The following is a 14,404-nucleotide window of genomic DNA, read 5'->3' as shown; positions in this document are numbered from 1 at the left end:
TCTCAGCTTGTAACCAGTAAAACAAACCTTGAATTCCCAGGTTGTTCAGGTTAACTTTTCTAATGTCTGACCCCGTTACTCATGTACAGGGAGCTGTACGGTGTCAGACAGGTGACTCACCTAATGTACCGACTTCCCCCCTGGATCTCAGACAAGCTGACAACTGCACATCTACTTACACTCATCACTGGAAACACAGCGAAAGTTCAAGACCTCTCTCTCTCGTTATCTCCTCAGACGGCCCCTCGCTCCCTCCTCTCTCCGGCTCCACTCCTCTACCTGATCTGATCTCAGAACAAACGGCCAGACTCGTCCTGTTCCGGGCGCTATCTCTTCTTATCTAGAATTCCTTTAATGTTTAATAAGTGTATATCCACTAGCCCGACTTGTGTAACTGAATTAATAGGGGGATATTATACACTGTACGCAGGAGGTGATATTTGTGGTCTTACCTTCACAGAGGAAGAACTTGGACTCTCCCACGCTGATCTCTCCTTGCGTCGGAGTGATTTCCACCCGGATGGAGGCTGTGGAGGAGAAAGAAATATATACATTAGTCTCCAGGTTTTTCCCATCGAGGCAGATGGTGACACAGGGGGCAAAGCACAATAAGGCAAAGGCTCCAAATCAAATTGCTTTGCTCTGCTCAAAAAAGCGAGCCTTCCTCACGCATACCCTCAATGAATGAAACTCCGGGATGAAATATGTATGCTCACTAGAGTGCAACTTCTCCACGTGCACACGGGTTGTAAATCTACATTTTGCTACAAGGACCTTGTGGAACTGCCAGCTTGAAAGGAGGCGGATGCATTGCACATTAAAGTTGTATCATTTTTACATTCTTTTCATATGTTTTCTTGTGGGTTTTGTGTTGAAGGTATTGAATCACGGTGGAGTCTGATGCTTCCCACTCTGCAGGAGCTGGGTGGAAAGTTGCATTATTGAAGAAAAACTGAGACGGTGCTTTGTTTTAGTGTGAGCTGTCAATGAATCTTGTTCCTGAGACCCTGACAGTTAACTTTATGATGTCAAACACCTCATGACAAATTATCAATAATCATAAAATATCACAGGAGTTTGGATGGTTATCATTTTTTAATGAAGTTTGGGGGGGTAAGCTTATCTTCAGTCCACTCTTAGATTTATGCAGTATCACTTTCTGAGGATTTAATTCTTCACTCAGTGTTTATAAGAGACCACCCCCCCCCCCCTGTCCCCATCCCCATCCCTGCTTCCCCCTGTCAGGTGATTTAAAAGGCAAAATGCCATATATCAGACAGAATCCTTTTTCCTGAGTCTCCATGATGTCTCAGCAGCAGCTAAAAGTAAACGCTAACAGACGATATTCAAAAAGCATCTGGACCAACACCTGGTGTTTGTTCTCAAACTGCAAAGAGGTCTACAAATATAACAGGATGGAAAATATTGCATATTTATTAGAATGTCAACATGTCGAAGCCCAATCAGAGGATCCTCACTTTTCATTTACATCAGAGCGACAAGAGAGGTTTAATTTAAGACTTCTCTCCTCAGTGACGTGAGGAACCGGAGCAAGGTGCAGACTGTGAAGAGGAAAAAGCCACCGAATCGTGGTCGGGGTACGGAGACAAAGACATTTCCACTTCACACAGACGCGGCGAGTCGGCCTCAGCTAAATTCACATCAGGAAATTCATGGGAACGGTTTTGCAAGGACTCGCCATTCAAGAGCCAGGCGGCTAACTAACGTCACCACAATGAGCTGCTGCTGCTTCATAATGCCACAATCTCACAGCTGAGGAAACACATCAGTGAATGAGGAGAGACATTCTCTGCCTTCGTTGCCCTTTTTCCTTTTTTTTTACCTCCTGCACATTTCTTTATGTGAAAGACCATCATCACTGAGGCAGAACTCGAGGCAAAATATTTGGCGAAGGAAAATGTATACACTATCAGGGATTGCACAAAAACTGTTTTACACAATGGGGTTCTGTGTTTAGGGAACAATGAGGTGCTTCACTTTCTGACCCTAAAGCAGTGGATCAACAAACAATGGCGGGAGGTTAAACTAATGGATCTTTTCCACAAATTTACCACATTTTAAATGATGTCTATGAAATCACAGCTTTTTCCTTGTAACCCTCAATGGATGTTGAAATAATTTGTTGTGTTGATATGTTAGGAAACCTTCCTCTCTTGGACTTTTAAGTAGGTATGGTGCAACATGTGATCAGCATCTTACAACAACAGCTCCTGTTGTAAGTTTCCTTGTCAATCACAATCTTAAATATGGATTCAACTCGTCGAGAAGGGAATAATACCCCTCCCCCCCTCTCCCAGGCTCCATCAAGGAGTAATACAAATATTGATTTGCAGAATAACTCTGCCTCTGCCACATGAATGACCTGGCCTTTGTTTCCGGACTCGCATGGAGCCTCGAGAGTTTAAGGAAAAAACCCACTGCCCACATTGTGTTTGCTTCTACAGGGCTGGAGGTAGATACAAAGAAAAACCAACATATCCATTTCCTCCGTGCCTCATCTACCAGATCGCAGATATACGAGGCTGCAAACCCAGGCCCTGCCGACTAAGACTAAGACAACTGGCCAGAACTCAACTGATCATATCTGCAGCGCTAAAGACAACAGAGAGGAATTCAGGCGGTGTGGGAAAGATAGTCATTCTCATATTCACTTTCTCGTTGTGTGTGTGTGTGTGTGTCTCCGAATTGCCACTTGTGCATCGGCTCTGTGTGAGTCTGTGTCTCAGCTGAGAGAATATCTGGAGTAATGAAATGAAAGTGTGAAACCTAAGAAGTCATGAGGCTTATAGTGGCAAAAGAAATTCGTCAAAACCCCCTTGTTTCATTTGAACAAGGAACTAGATAAAGTCTAATTTGCTTTGTCTGCCAAATGGAGCAAAAGCCATATTCCCGTTTAAACATATAGCCTAAATGTATACAGCACATTTAAATATATGTATATGCACATATACATATCCCTCTTTAGAAAGATCCCTTCATCGTAATAGAAGATAAATACCAAACACAACAGAAGCTTCACTGCTTTGATTTCCCCACCAGGCCTAAATGCACAGAAACCAGGTGCTCCTTGAAAAAAAAAACGTTTTAACAAAGACAATCTCATTAAAATAAAAAACTGTAGAGACACTAACACTAATTTTCAAAAGAGATAATAATAAAAGACAAATTACACCGAGTGCAAGTCTCATTAAAATCCGAACCATTAAAGCATTAATTTCCCCCACTGCCAAATGGGAATTGTTAATATGGTGATTGCGCTGGGTGTAACAATACAACAAAGCTAACTTGGTGTAGTCATTAACGTACAGGTAAGACCATTGAAATGAAAGGAGTCCATGAGGAAGTCAAAGTGGAGCAGGAAACACACAAAACAGGACATTTGGGCTGTTTTCTATAAATATTCAGGAAACGATAAGTCATTTCTTATCAAAAAGAGGGGTGGGTTGGTGGGGGGGCAGCTTTGAGGGGGGGGCAGCTGTTTTCAAAGGGAAGCGGTGTCAATCTCCGTGCCCTTGAAATACAAGGCACTGTCACGTCCAAGGTGATCTGAGAGATGACCCACTAAGACACACAAAGAGGGGAGGCTGCTCCCGGCAGCGTTTGAAGCTCCAACCCCCCCGCCCCACACACACACACACAGGCGGCTCTCTGGAGTTGAACCTGCCTTTGAATACGTGAAAGGTGACGCCCAGGGTAAAAGGCAGAGTTACATAGAGCTGGATGCTGCTGTCAAATGTGGACTGGATGGAAAATAAGGGGGATTCGTTCAGGCTCTTCATGTTGTTAACATGACATAACATGACATTTCTAATATTTATTGTATGTTATGTTGCATGTTCTTCCCCTGTCTTTGTGGGTTTTCTCCAGGTAGCTCCCCCTCCCCACAGTCCAAGGACATGCAGGATGGGTTTAGGTTAACTGGAGTGAATGGTCCAATGGTCAGCTATGCAACACGCTGGTGACCAGTCCAGGCTTTACCCTTCCTCTTGATAAAGGTCAGTTGGGATTAGTTCCAGCAACCCCCATGGTATCGTAGTATAGTGAAGTATAGCGTAGCATAGTGTAGCATTGCGTATCGTAGCGGTCAACAAAAAATACAGCGTCCCCACCCCCCCATATCGTATTTGACGTACTTCCTGCCAAATTAATATGATCACAGGTAAACAATGAATAAAAAATAATACTCCAGAAAAATACAAACTTCTTTACAGCTCCTACAGTATGCATTGTGTATGTCTTAAATGTTATAGGACTTAAAGGAAGCTTCAACTTTGACATTGACGTCTTAGAAAATGTAAATTATAGACAATTCATGAAACGAGCAGAAACACCAGCATCATCCTTTCAAGCCCTGGAATTCAAGGAGACCTGACGAGGTTACGTGACTAAAGAGGGAAATGAGGGAGCGCAGAACCAGGGAGATTGGGGGGATGGGGGGGGGGGGGGGGGGGTGTAGATTAACAGGACAGATAGAACGAAGTGTTTGGCACAGTGAAGAGAGAGCTTAGATAAAGGATGAAGCTATCTTTGCCCTGATGTGCACAGTCATGACACCAATACAATATCTCTCCACTAAGCTGCCTCTCCCTCACCTCCAGTCTCCTCTACAGTCCTTTAAACCTCCGTCAGCTCTCAGGAGAAACGTCTTCACGCCTCGTTCCACCTCTGAGACACCCACAGTCACATCAGCCGCCACTTAAACAAACAGCACTTCCTCCTTTCGTTTAAATCAGCCTATTTTCGCAGAGGTGAAGGCTTTCGGGTGAATCCCTGTAAATCTACACGTCGGAGAATGAGCCCCGCTGGATATTGTTCAGAATTACCTCCATTGTCATCATATGCTTGGCTGCATCATTTCATTTATATCACATTTGGCACAATATGGAACTATACAAAACATAATAACTTCTGTGCCCACACTAACTCTGGGTCCCTGCCTCCCAAACAGAGCCGAGCTGCAGACACATGACGTTTGACTTTAGCCTGAGTTCGAATAAAACTGGAGATGATGGAACAATATGTTTATAAATAAAGAAAGTCTAAACCATCCGTCCATCTTCCAACCATCACAAGCTTATTAAAATCGACAAACATCTCAATTCTTATTTCCATGAAACAACACAGAATTGTCTGGAGTATAATGATTATGGCTGTTTAAGTATTTACTGTCTGTTTCTGGCTTTAATAAACTGACTTTACTCTGGGCTTTAACGTAATTCAAAGTACTCAAGTTACAGAGTGAAGTAAAAAACATTTTTGTGGTCAAAGCAGCAACATTAGAGGCATAACCGGCCCCTTGCTGGAATATTTTTATTAAAATATTATCAGTGTGGGTGTAGAAACAGAGGAAGTAAAAAAAAGAACATCTGGGCACATGAACAAGAAGTTAAATCCCACCAAGCCTCCCTGATTCCAGCAGTGGGCTCAGGTGAACGCTGCAGCACTGCAGGAGATGGAAACTCATCTGTGAAGTGCACTCACTGAGGTAGAGAAGCTCCCTGAACCAGGACTAGGCTAAATTGAACAGGACAAACTGGCCAACTCGGACACAACGGGTCAACCTGCAGGAAGCCCCGGGGGAATTTGGGTTATCTGGTTCACCCGTTGTAGTTTTTTTTTACTCCCCCAGGAAAACATGTTTCAGTATGCAGAGCAGAACACAGCCTCTGACAAATATTTGCATGAATAAAACTCCATCGTGTCCCTGCAGACTTCCAGAGCCGTGTCCCTGTGTATTTTTGGATTTTTGGGGGCAGCACTACTGTATAATCAGAGATGACAGTTTTCTCTGCCATCAAACCTGAGTGCATCCTGTTCTTGTTCCTACTCTTTCTGGAAGGAGAGAACCTGTCAGGTGGTTCCACAAACGTCCACAGAGGCAATTAGCAGCCATAGCAACTCCAGACACCTTCTGTTCTTTCACATGGAGGACAGTCTCCCACAGTTACCTTTATCCCCACAGGTCCACTCCTGAATATCTTATTACAAACAAAAGTTCCACGAAATGACATTTAGTCATTTGCAGAATAAACACAACCATAAAAATATGCCACCCTAATTATTTTTTTATTAATAAATACATTAAAGCAGAGCTGGAGAGTTGAGGTCATGCTGTTTTAGTCGCAGTCCCCTAGGGAGTAATTACACTGCCTCCAGATTCAAAGCAACACAGAGATGTAACATCTGAACCCTTCTGATGCTTCTTTATGAAATTAAATCAACACACTTGGACAAAAAAAAAATCAATTTTTCTTTGCCTTTCAAATTTTTCTATCATCATTTTCATTAGGGTCAAAAAGATCAGAAATAAAGGTTTGTAGCATATCAGGGAAATTACAAACATTAATAAACAACCCCTTTGCGCATATACACACCCATCCATACACACAACTACACTCAGGGCTTCTCATGCGGACTGATTATTCAAATTCTTAACGCGACAGAGTTGGGAAAGAACTCGGATGAAGGCACATATTTGAAGCTACTCATGCTGAGCTCAGAAGCAATCACAGCAATGGTGTTTTAATTTACTTATAATCCCTCTATACTTTGAAGCAAATACGCCTGCGAGCTTTGAGCAACAATGACCAAAAACCACAGAGTGAAGATACGAGCACTGACCATTCTCTGGTGAGCTGATTAGGGATTTTACAGCCTGCTACTGTGAATCGTCCTTTAAGCATCTTAATAACAGAGTTCTTTAATTCCAAATTATGTGAGAGTCCAAATATTTATACAGGCCACAAACTGTGTTGGTTTGTGCAGTAAACACACAAGAAGTATTTGGTTCTGCTGAGAGGGAACAACCTGAAGTTTGCAGCAGCTTCTCTCCCATCTTTGGATCAGAGGGTTTTCACGGCTAATTGAAGCCTGGCAGCCGGTGGTGACTGGCTCCATTACAAGGAGGCTACACCAGTCAGCTGTTGGTGCTTAGCATGCAAGTCATGATGGAGCAAGCACACACCATGCAGGGGCAGTGGGCGCTGTGTGTCGCCGCACTGGGATGCATGCGTAACCAGCACAGGCAGTTAGAAAGGAATTCTCACAGAACGTACGTAAAAAGGAGGAGGATGAGACCCGAGGTTCACTTTTCTTTTTTTGTATGTGTGGATTTTCTTGTCAAGTGCTCATGAATCAAGATGTGAGCATAGAGAACAAGAGCAGGATGCAAAGTGCACAGCAGTCATTTCATGTCAGTCCCTCTTTCCAACAGGAAACCCATTTTCAATCTCTCAGGAAATGGTTCGACATTTGAATCCTTAATTCCCCACAGGGAATGAGGAGGAAGTAATGCTGCAATGCATTCCCCAGACATTAGGAGACAATCTTCATCTTAAAATGGTCCTTTTTTATTTTTATGAATATTACGGAACATCTTTTTTTTTTTTTGCCGTTGCCTTGTAAGTGAAAGTAAGAGAGAGGTCGGAACAAAAAATGAAAATAGGCAGAGACTCCATTTGTTGTCATGTGGTTTACCATATTAAACAGAGCCATATTGAACTGCAACTAAAAGATGCACTTAAAAGGAGATTTTCTCTCGGCGAATTTAAGCAGAGGAAACCATCTCTGAGGCCTGTGTAAGATCTAGACTGTGGATTTTTCTAATCCAAGTACTCACCTCACATGCCCTGAAATGAGAGGGTCATTGAACCTCAGGTTGAAACTAAGATCAACGAATCCATTTGCCTGAATCAAGTCTTAATATGTATATAGAGTCGTAACAGTTTACAGTGCCTTCCTCTCTGTAAACCAGCAACCCTCTGATGTTCAAAGCATTTAAATATTTACAGTGATGTTCCCTTAAAAAAATATCCTCAAGTTGGAATTCACAAATACAGAGTCAATCAGTAATCCTCAATGTGCCCGCCCCCCCCCGTGCAAAGCCTTCTTCTACCAAGTCAAAGCTTTGTTAGTCAAGTCACGTCGAGTCCCACTGTATTGTCTCCTATCACACAGTGTGCTTCCCGAACCCACACACAAGCTTTCCCTCTAACCTCTGAGAGAAACTTCTCTTCACAAACTTCAAGAGGCGTCCTGACAGGCATTTTCAAAAACCCTCTACGACACCTTCACAGCTCTGCATAAACACCCACTCATCACTACTATCATGACGTCTTGGATTTGGCTCCTGATTCACCCTGCGACATCTCACTAAAGCTTTTCCCCGACTTGGCAGCGAATGCAAAGGAACACCTCACACTGCCACGAGCCACTGAGTCCCCTTCAGCCTGCAGCAGTGCCAGAACCTGCCATTCTCCTCCTGCCCACCAGATGCCCCCAGACTGTGACCTGTGTTTTCAATCAGCTGGACTTCCCCTGCCACTCGTTACCCCGGTCAGTACACGTTACAGTCTTTGTCACCGGTTCTTCTTAAGTTTGTCGGTTTGAGTTTGTGTCACAGTGTGTTTCCACGAGAATCTGGCACCTGCCTCCATTCCCGGTGGAGACCGCTTCCTGCATGTTGCTTCCTGTTGTCTGTGGCTGACAGTCATCCCTCCTTCCTGTTTACTCACCCACCCACACATGAACCTGTCAGTTCAGATTAAAAGCAACTTCCCTGCATTAAAATTGGCCTTTGCTAGTGTGCTGCAGTTGACTAATGAACAATTCAAACTGTGACATTACAAACCAAACAAACAATTGACCCATTGGACCTCAGGTTTCAGGTGGAAGAACTTAACGAGGTGACTTAACGAAGCTGCATTCACAGCGTTAGAAATCCACTGCCAACTAGCCTCCAGCACTGAACTAGAAATATGCAGCCTTGGCTGTTGTTGTCAAAGCTTCGGTGGAAAAGGTTTTTGTAGCTTTTTTAGTACTGCTGTGCTAGTTACCTCCAGATCCAATTCCTCCATTTAACCAACTTCCTAGCTGGCTAGCTCCACGCCAGCTCGACTCCAGTTTCCATGTTATCATCCTTCTAGCTTTTAATATTTCAACAGTTGCCCCAGCCTTAGCCTGTTAGCCCTAGCCTGCATTTCAGCTGGCGACCCACCAGCCTACTAGCCTCCTGAAGCCATGGTGGTCATGGCTCCCCGAGTCCTTCAGCTGCATCACGCCACAGCTGATTCCCAGTTAGCAACCCCAAAGAAAACCCTACTCCTGATCTCCAGTCAGTGGTCACCATCACCGAGCCTGTTTTCTCATCTGAGCCTCTGATGGCCAGAAGGACCACCAGCCAGTCGACTCCATGCTCCAGTCACTGGCCTCACTTTGCATCCTGTCAACCACAAAGTGCTTCCAGCAGGTTGTCACCCTGAGAAGCAAGTCACAGCTCATCAGCTTCATCCAGTGACGTACTAGTCCCATAGGGATATTCACTACTGGCTTAAAATGCTGGATTGGGCAACATGATAATGGGACCAATCAATTCAATTCTATGTTATTCAATGTTAACTTTGGTTTGCTAGAAGTAGAGCTAGCTTAGCATGGCAGGAACTAAAAAAGACTTTCTTTATTTACTTGGACAAACCTAAATTAGTCACTTTCATGCATTTAATTTGTCACATATTCATATAAAACATTAACTTGTATACAACAGTAAGTACAGATTGATTACCAGCACTGTTTCTTTGAGCCTGTCGCACTTTAAATGGAAATGAATTTGCCGGTGAACTGTGAGTATACTCTACGTAGCAGCAGTTAAACTCAGCCGCTGAAGAGAACTTACTTTGAGCACTTTGCCTCCAAACTCTTGTCGCAGAGCCTGATAAAGCAGCTTTTCAGAGGCACATTTCAAAGGGTCCCCCCCCCACACACACATACACACATTTATCAATAACTTGCTGCACTGACACACTGTACAAAGCACTGAGCAGTGGTTTCCCTGTGTCAGGCCCTTATCACATTGACAAGGACTAAGCTCCTTCTCTTCACATCTTTCAGTCATTCACCATCGTGGCTTTGTTGGGATTATGGTTTTTGCCATCACTCCCCAGTAGCTGCCACCACCACCACCACTACTTAATTTGTCATCCAGCCACATAACAAGTGGAGAGAAGTGGATCTGGAAGCAGAAATCAACAGTTTTAAAAGGTTTTTTTTTCTTCCACTAACTTCACAGCAGAGATGAGTGACACTTCCTGCAGCATCACACTCATCTTCCTCTATTGATCCAGAAAACGTTCTGTCTCACCTCGCGTCCTTCACACAAACAACTCCCTCATAGATTTCCGATGGCTGCGGGCCCCTCGTCTGTCATTATTAATATCTGGATATTGGACGGAGGCGAAACGGTGAATCGTCCCTCTTTACCCTGATTAATTTGAGTCTTGTCGTTCTGACAGCACTTAATTACTGAACCTGGAGCGAGCGCTGCACAAAAGGGCAGGAGGGAGAAAACAGGCAGACCAAGACATCTGGCTGCAAACATATCACGAACAGGAGCTTGCAGGGGTAGAGAGTAAAATACCAAAAGTTCATAAAACACAAAGAAAGGATCTAAAGTTCAGCTCACAGCAGGAAGTCTGGTCTGTAATGGGGATAGAGATGTAAAGCATCTGACCTCAGAGTGACATAACAGAGAGGGTCAGGGGTTTATTTTGAGACGTAACGGTTCTCTGATAATATTCAACAGATTCCACGGTGCTCTGACATGTTCAGAGACATTTTGTAAGTTGAAATCTCGGTGTGATGCTGGTTCACGATCAAAGCTTCTTTAATATTATCCCGAGTGGTAAGAGTTCATCCTTTGGGGAGTATGAATGTTCTCAGTGAATTTAAAAGGTAAAAAAAATCTGACTTTTAAATGTTTCAAATAAAGTTTCTTACGAATATAAAAAAAAAGGGCAGAAATTCACTTAGTCATTCAGGACCATTAATAACCGCATCAGATGGAAGTGGCAGAGGAAAATACAGGGTTGCCAGATTAGGAATCTTCCTCTTGGAGTCTTGTATCCGACATTTCCATTAGAATCTGGCCTCGGGTATCTCTCTTGTGACCAGAACGTTGGACTGGCAGCCAAACAGACTGACCAACGACTGGCATTAGCGATAAAATAATAAGCACTTATCGCCGTGCCAAAGCAGTAATGGCAAGTCATTTTATTTTGAAGCAACCTGGATGATTTACTGGACTGGTGGCCATTACCAGATTGGGAAAAACTTCTACCAGTGATTTGCAGAGATGGCTTTTCAAGGTTTTAAATTGATCATCATTTTTGTCTTTTTCTTTTTCACCACACCCACACATTGCACTTCTCCGCTGAAGAAGATCAGGGAAATTACTTCACATAATTTCCACCAGGTCTGACCTGAATATGCTTCGGCTCCAACCAATTAACCTCCAGCAGGGTCTTTCTGTCACAAGGTTAAATCCCCTGCTACATTATAATTAACTGGGATACGACAGAGGCCAAGCTGCACTTCGGAAAAATGGAAATGAAACATGTTTAAGGTCAGAAACTATAAGATTCAGTTTTTATTTTTGATCCAGACGCTAAATAAAAAGACGTCCAATCCTCTGATGGAAGAAGCAGCGTCTGAGTTTGACATCTGAGAAGCAAAATCAAGAATTGCAAGTAAAATCCACCAGATACATAATTAGAAACAAGCTCTGCCGTGGCATTTCCCACTGAAGTCTTATTTTGGTTGCAGTCTAAATCCTATATTCTTCCTGTATTCTCTGTGCACGCTCAGTGTGAGTGAAATTGCCCGTCTGCAGTTCTAATTAACTAATGAGGCCAAAAGGGCCCAAGCGCTTCCACCAACCTCTTTCTTTGTTTGACCCTGAGGTGGCCCTGTATCTCAGCAGACTGATAATGACTGCCGAGCTCCAGAACACTGCGTGGCATACCAATCGCTGAGAGATGAATCTCCAGTGCATGCACAGCGGCAGGCGGGCTCACATCATCTAAACCACATTAACGTCTCGTTGCTTTTTACACTCAACTTTCCTCAAGAATATTTCTTCACACGAAGGAGGAAAAACTGAGATTTTAACCTTTCAGCATTGAAGGAATCATGCCTCATCTTTTTCTTACCTCTGCTCTTTGCACCAATGAAGGATCTTTGAATAAATTCTCAAAGGAAAATGGTGTTTGGGAGAAGATGCATCCCCCCCCCCACCAGGCTGCAGCTAATTCTGTAAACATATTTCGTTGCTTAAGGCTCCAAGGCTGTGCTCCTTAAAGGTTATGGTTTGCCTTGAATACAAGATGAATGAATACCGGCAATAAATAAGGTCCGGACAAATAGCTGGAACTATCACTTGCTGGGCTTGTGATGCAGCTCATAATCTTCGGGGGATGCTGGCATTTCCTTTTACCACTAAAGCTCTAATATCCACACAGTTTTTTTAATTAATTTGAATCGTCTAGTTTTATTTAATAATTTTTTTTTTTATTTTAAAAGAAATATTCATGACCGGGGCCCGATTAACACGAGATTAACACTCAAGGGCAAAATAAGAGCCGTGAGCCGCTGTTGAAGCAGATTTGTAAATGTGCACTGAGGTTCCTCTCCACCTCATGTCTGCAGACTGAAGTGTCTCTCCGGGCTTGTTACTGTGAGCTACACTTCATTTAAGTCTTTTAATCCTTTGTTAATTTAAAAAACTGTTGGGCTTTGGTAGCTTAACATTCCATATGTTATAACCTTGGTATCCTCGATATGAGCACGGAGACGAATGATGATACAAAACAGATTGCGTTTACAAGTCTGACCTCGGTGGCTTTCACGTAGTGTTAGACTAAAAGCTTTGCCTGCACGCCGGGTGTCTGAGGAGCAGCGGTGGTGTTATCCTTCATGGGCCAGCAGCCTCATCTGAATTGTTGACAGTGGCTAAATGACCCAAGAGACAAGTTTGGCAGCAAGTGGTTATAAACTTGCTGAGATGGATTCAGTGATAGCTTCCCCTCAAGGCACCTCGGAGGGGCCCCCGACTCCAAATATGGGAGATATGATATTCTGCGAGTGGTGAATTTTTTTTAAGATATGAGAAATGTTTCCATAAATTTAGTAGGAAAGAAGCAAGAGGGCAAGAAAGACAAACACAGGGGAAAGTTAACTTGGTGCAACACAGGCTATATCCCTGAAAAGTGAGGCTGCTACTTCTGTCCCATGCATATCGTTTGTGTGACACTGATCATTAAACCAAATATGTTAAATTATGCCCCATCTGGATCCACACAACAACCAGCACAAACCAATTTAACCACCTAAGGAGGAATCATGTCAACAGAGGGTCTCAGTCAAAACCACCGGTGGACTAAAGTTCTTTAAAAACCACGGGGTGCACAAACACACAACGTGAAAATAAAGAACTTTCACCAGACAATATTTTACATCAAAACTATTCACCCCGGCAGCTCTGCAGCAGATTAGAAACATTCAGAGTAAAAAGTAAATGGGCACCAGTTCATTCCCCGAGTTACAACTTCTTTATCAATTAAAATGTGTTTATGAGGAGCATGTCAGCAAGTGATGTTGTTGACAGCAGGTGAGACAACAACACTACTCCTGGTGTGAGAAATACTTTAATACATTTGAACACAGTAAATTAAACAGAGATAATGCAATTAAAAGGAACAATGCACAAATACAGACGTTCTAAAGCAAACGTGCTGCATTCGAATCATGTGCATAGTTGAACCTGTGGAGGTGGAGGGGGGGTAACATGTGGCATGTGTCCATGGCACGGGCGCCACCAGCTTACATAGCTCACTGCATCACAGTGAGCCTGCACTGAGGATTGGATGTGGCAGAATCCATGAACAGAGGGCTGACCTTAAATCCAATTGAATCTTGCAATCGCTTTACAGCCGCCGGCTCGTTCTGTGCTGATTCCTCACAGGACCCGAGACGCTTCCCTCTGTCCACAGGCTCATTGAGTATCACCCGCACATAAGACTTAAAAACCCACACCATGGAAGCTCTCATGCAGCAGTGGATGATACAATAAGGAGCCGCACTCGATATAAACCGCATCCCAGCGGTACTGGTTTCTGTGTCTGGACGTGTGAGTGATGGGCAGCTCCATGCTGGCTGTTAGAGATAGAATGAAACTCTTTTACATAATTGAAAGTGGCTTGTTAATTCATTCCTCTTGAGCTTTTTCTCCATTTGACCAATGCGCCGCTTGCTGTGATGAAAGCTTTGGCTGACAGCTCTTCCCAAAAATACAAAAGGGACGTTCATCTGAAAGCAGTTGCACACACCACCAGGGTGTATATCTGCCAGTCGGTTACAGAGCTCTCTCCTAACCTTTCATGAACTCCTTTACTGTCTGTCAGGCCGCAGAGAGCGAGGATACCGATCCTCCCCCCCCCCCCCTGCCAGACGCCTCCTCTCAGAGACACTGTCTATCACTCAGGCACAGCCGCAGCCGGGATATATCCTTAAACCACGATAGAGAGACCTTAATCCGGCTCGCAACTCCGGGCTG

General features: G+C 43.7%; 1 protein-coding gene across 6 annotated transcripts in view; it reads right to left on the bottom strand.

Annotated features, from left to right (window-relative positions):
* The window catches only part of ncam1a (neural cell adhesion molecule 1a), a 218,927-nt gene that overhangs the window by 67,950 nt on the left and 136,573 nt on the right, over nucleotides 1–14,404 (bottom strand). For all 6 annotated transcript variants that reach the window (XM_062406072.1, XM_062406074.1, XM_062406073.1 and 3 more), the window contains exon 2: nucleotides 453–527. In XM_062406072.1, the coding sequence (XP_062262056.1) occupies nucleotides 453–527 (75 nt within the window). The remainder of the gene's footprint in view (nucleotides 1–452; nucleotides 528–14,404) is intronic.

This window comes from Platichthys flesus, chromosome 15, assembly GCF_949316205.1.
Source record: "Platichthys flesus chromosome 15, fPlaFle2.1, whole genome shotgun sequence".
NCBI lineage: Eukaryota > Metazoa > Chordata > Actinopteri > Pleuronectiformes > Pleuronectidae > Platichthys > Platichthys flesus.
The sequence above is the reverse complement of the archived record's forward strand: the minus strand, read 5'-3'. Positions and strand labels throughout refer to the sequence as shown.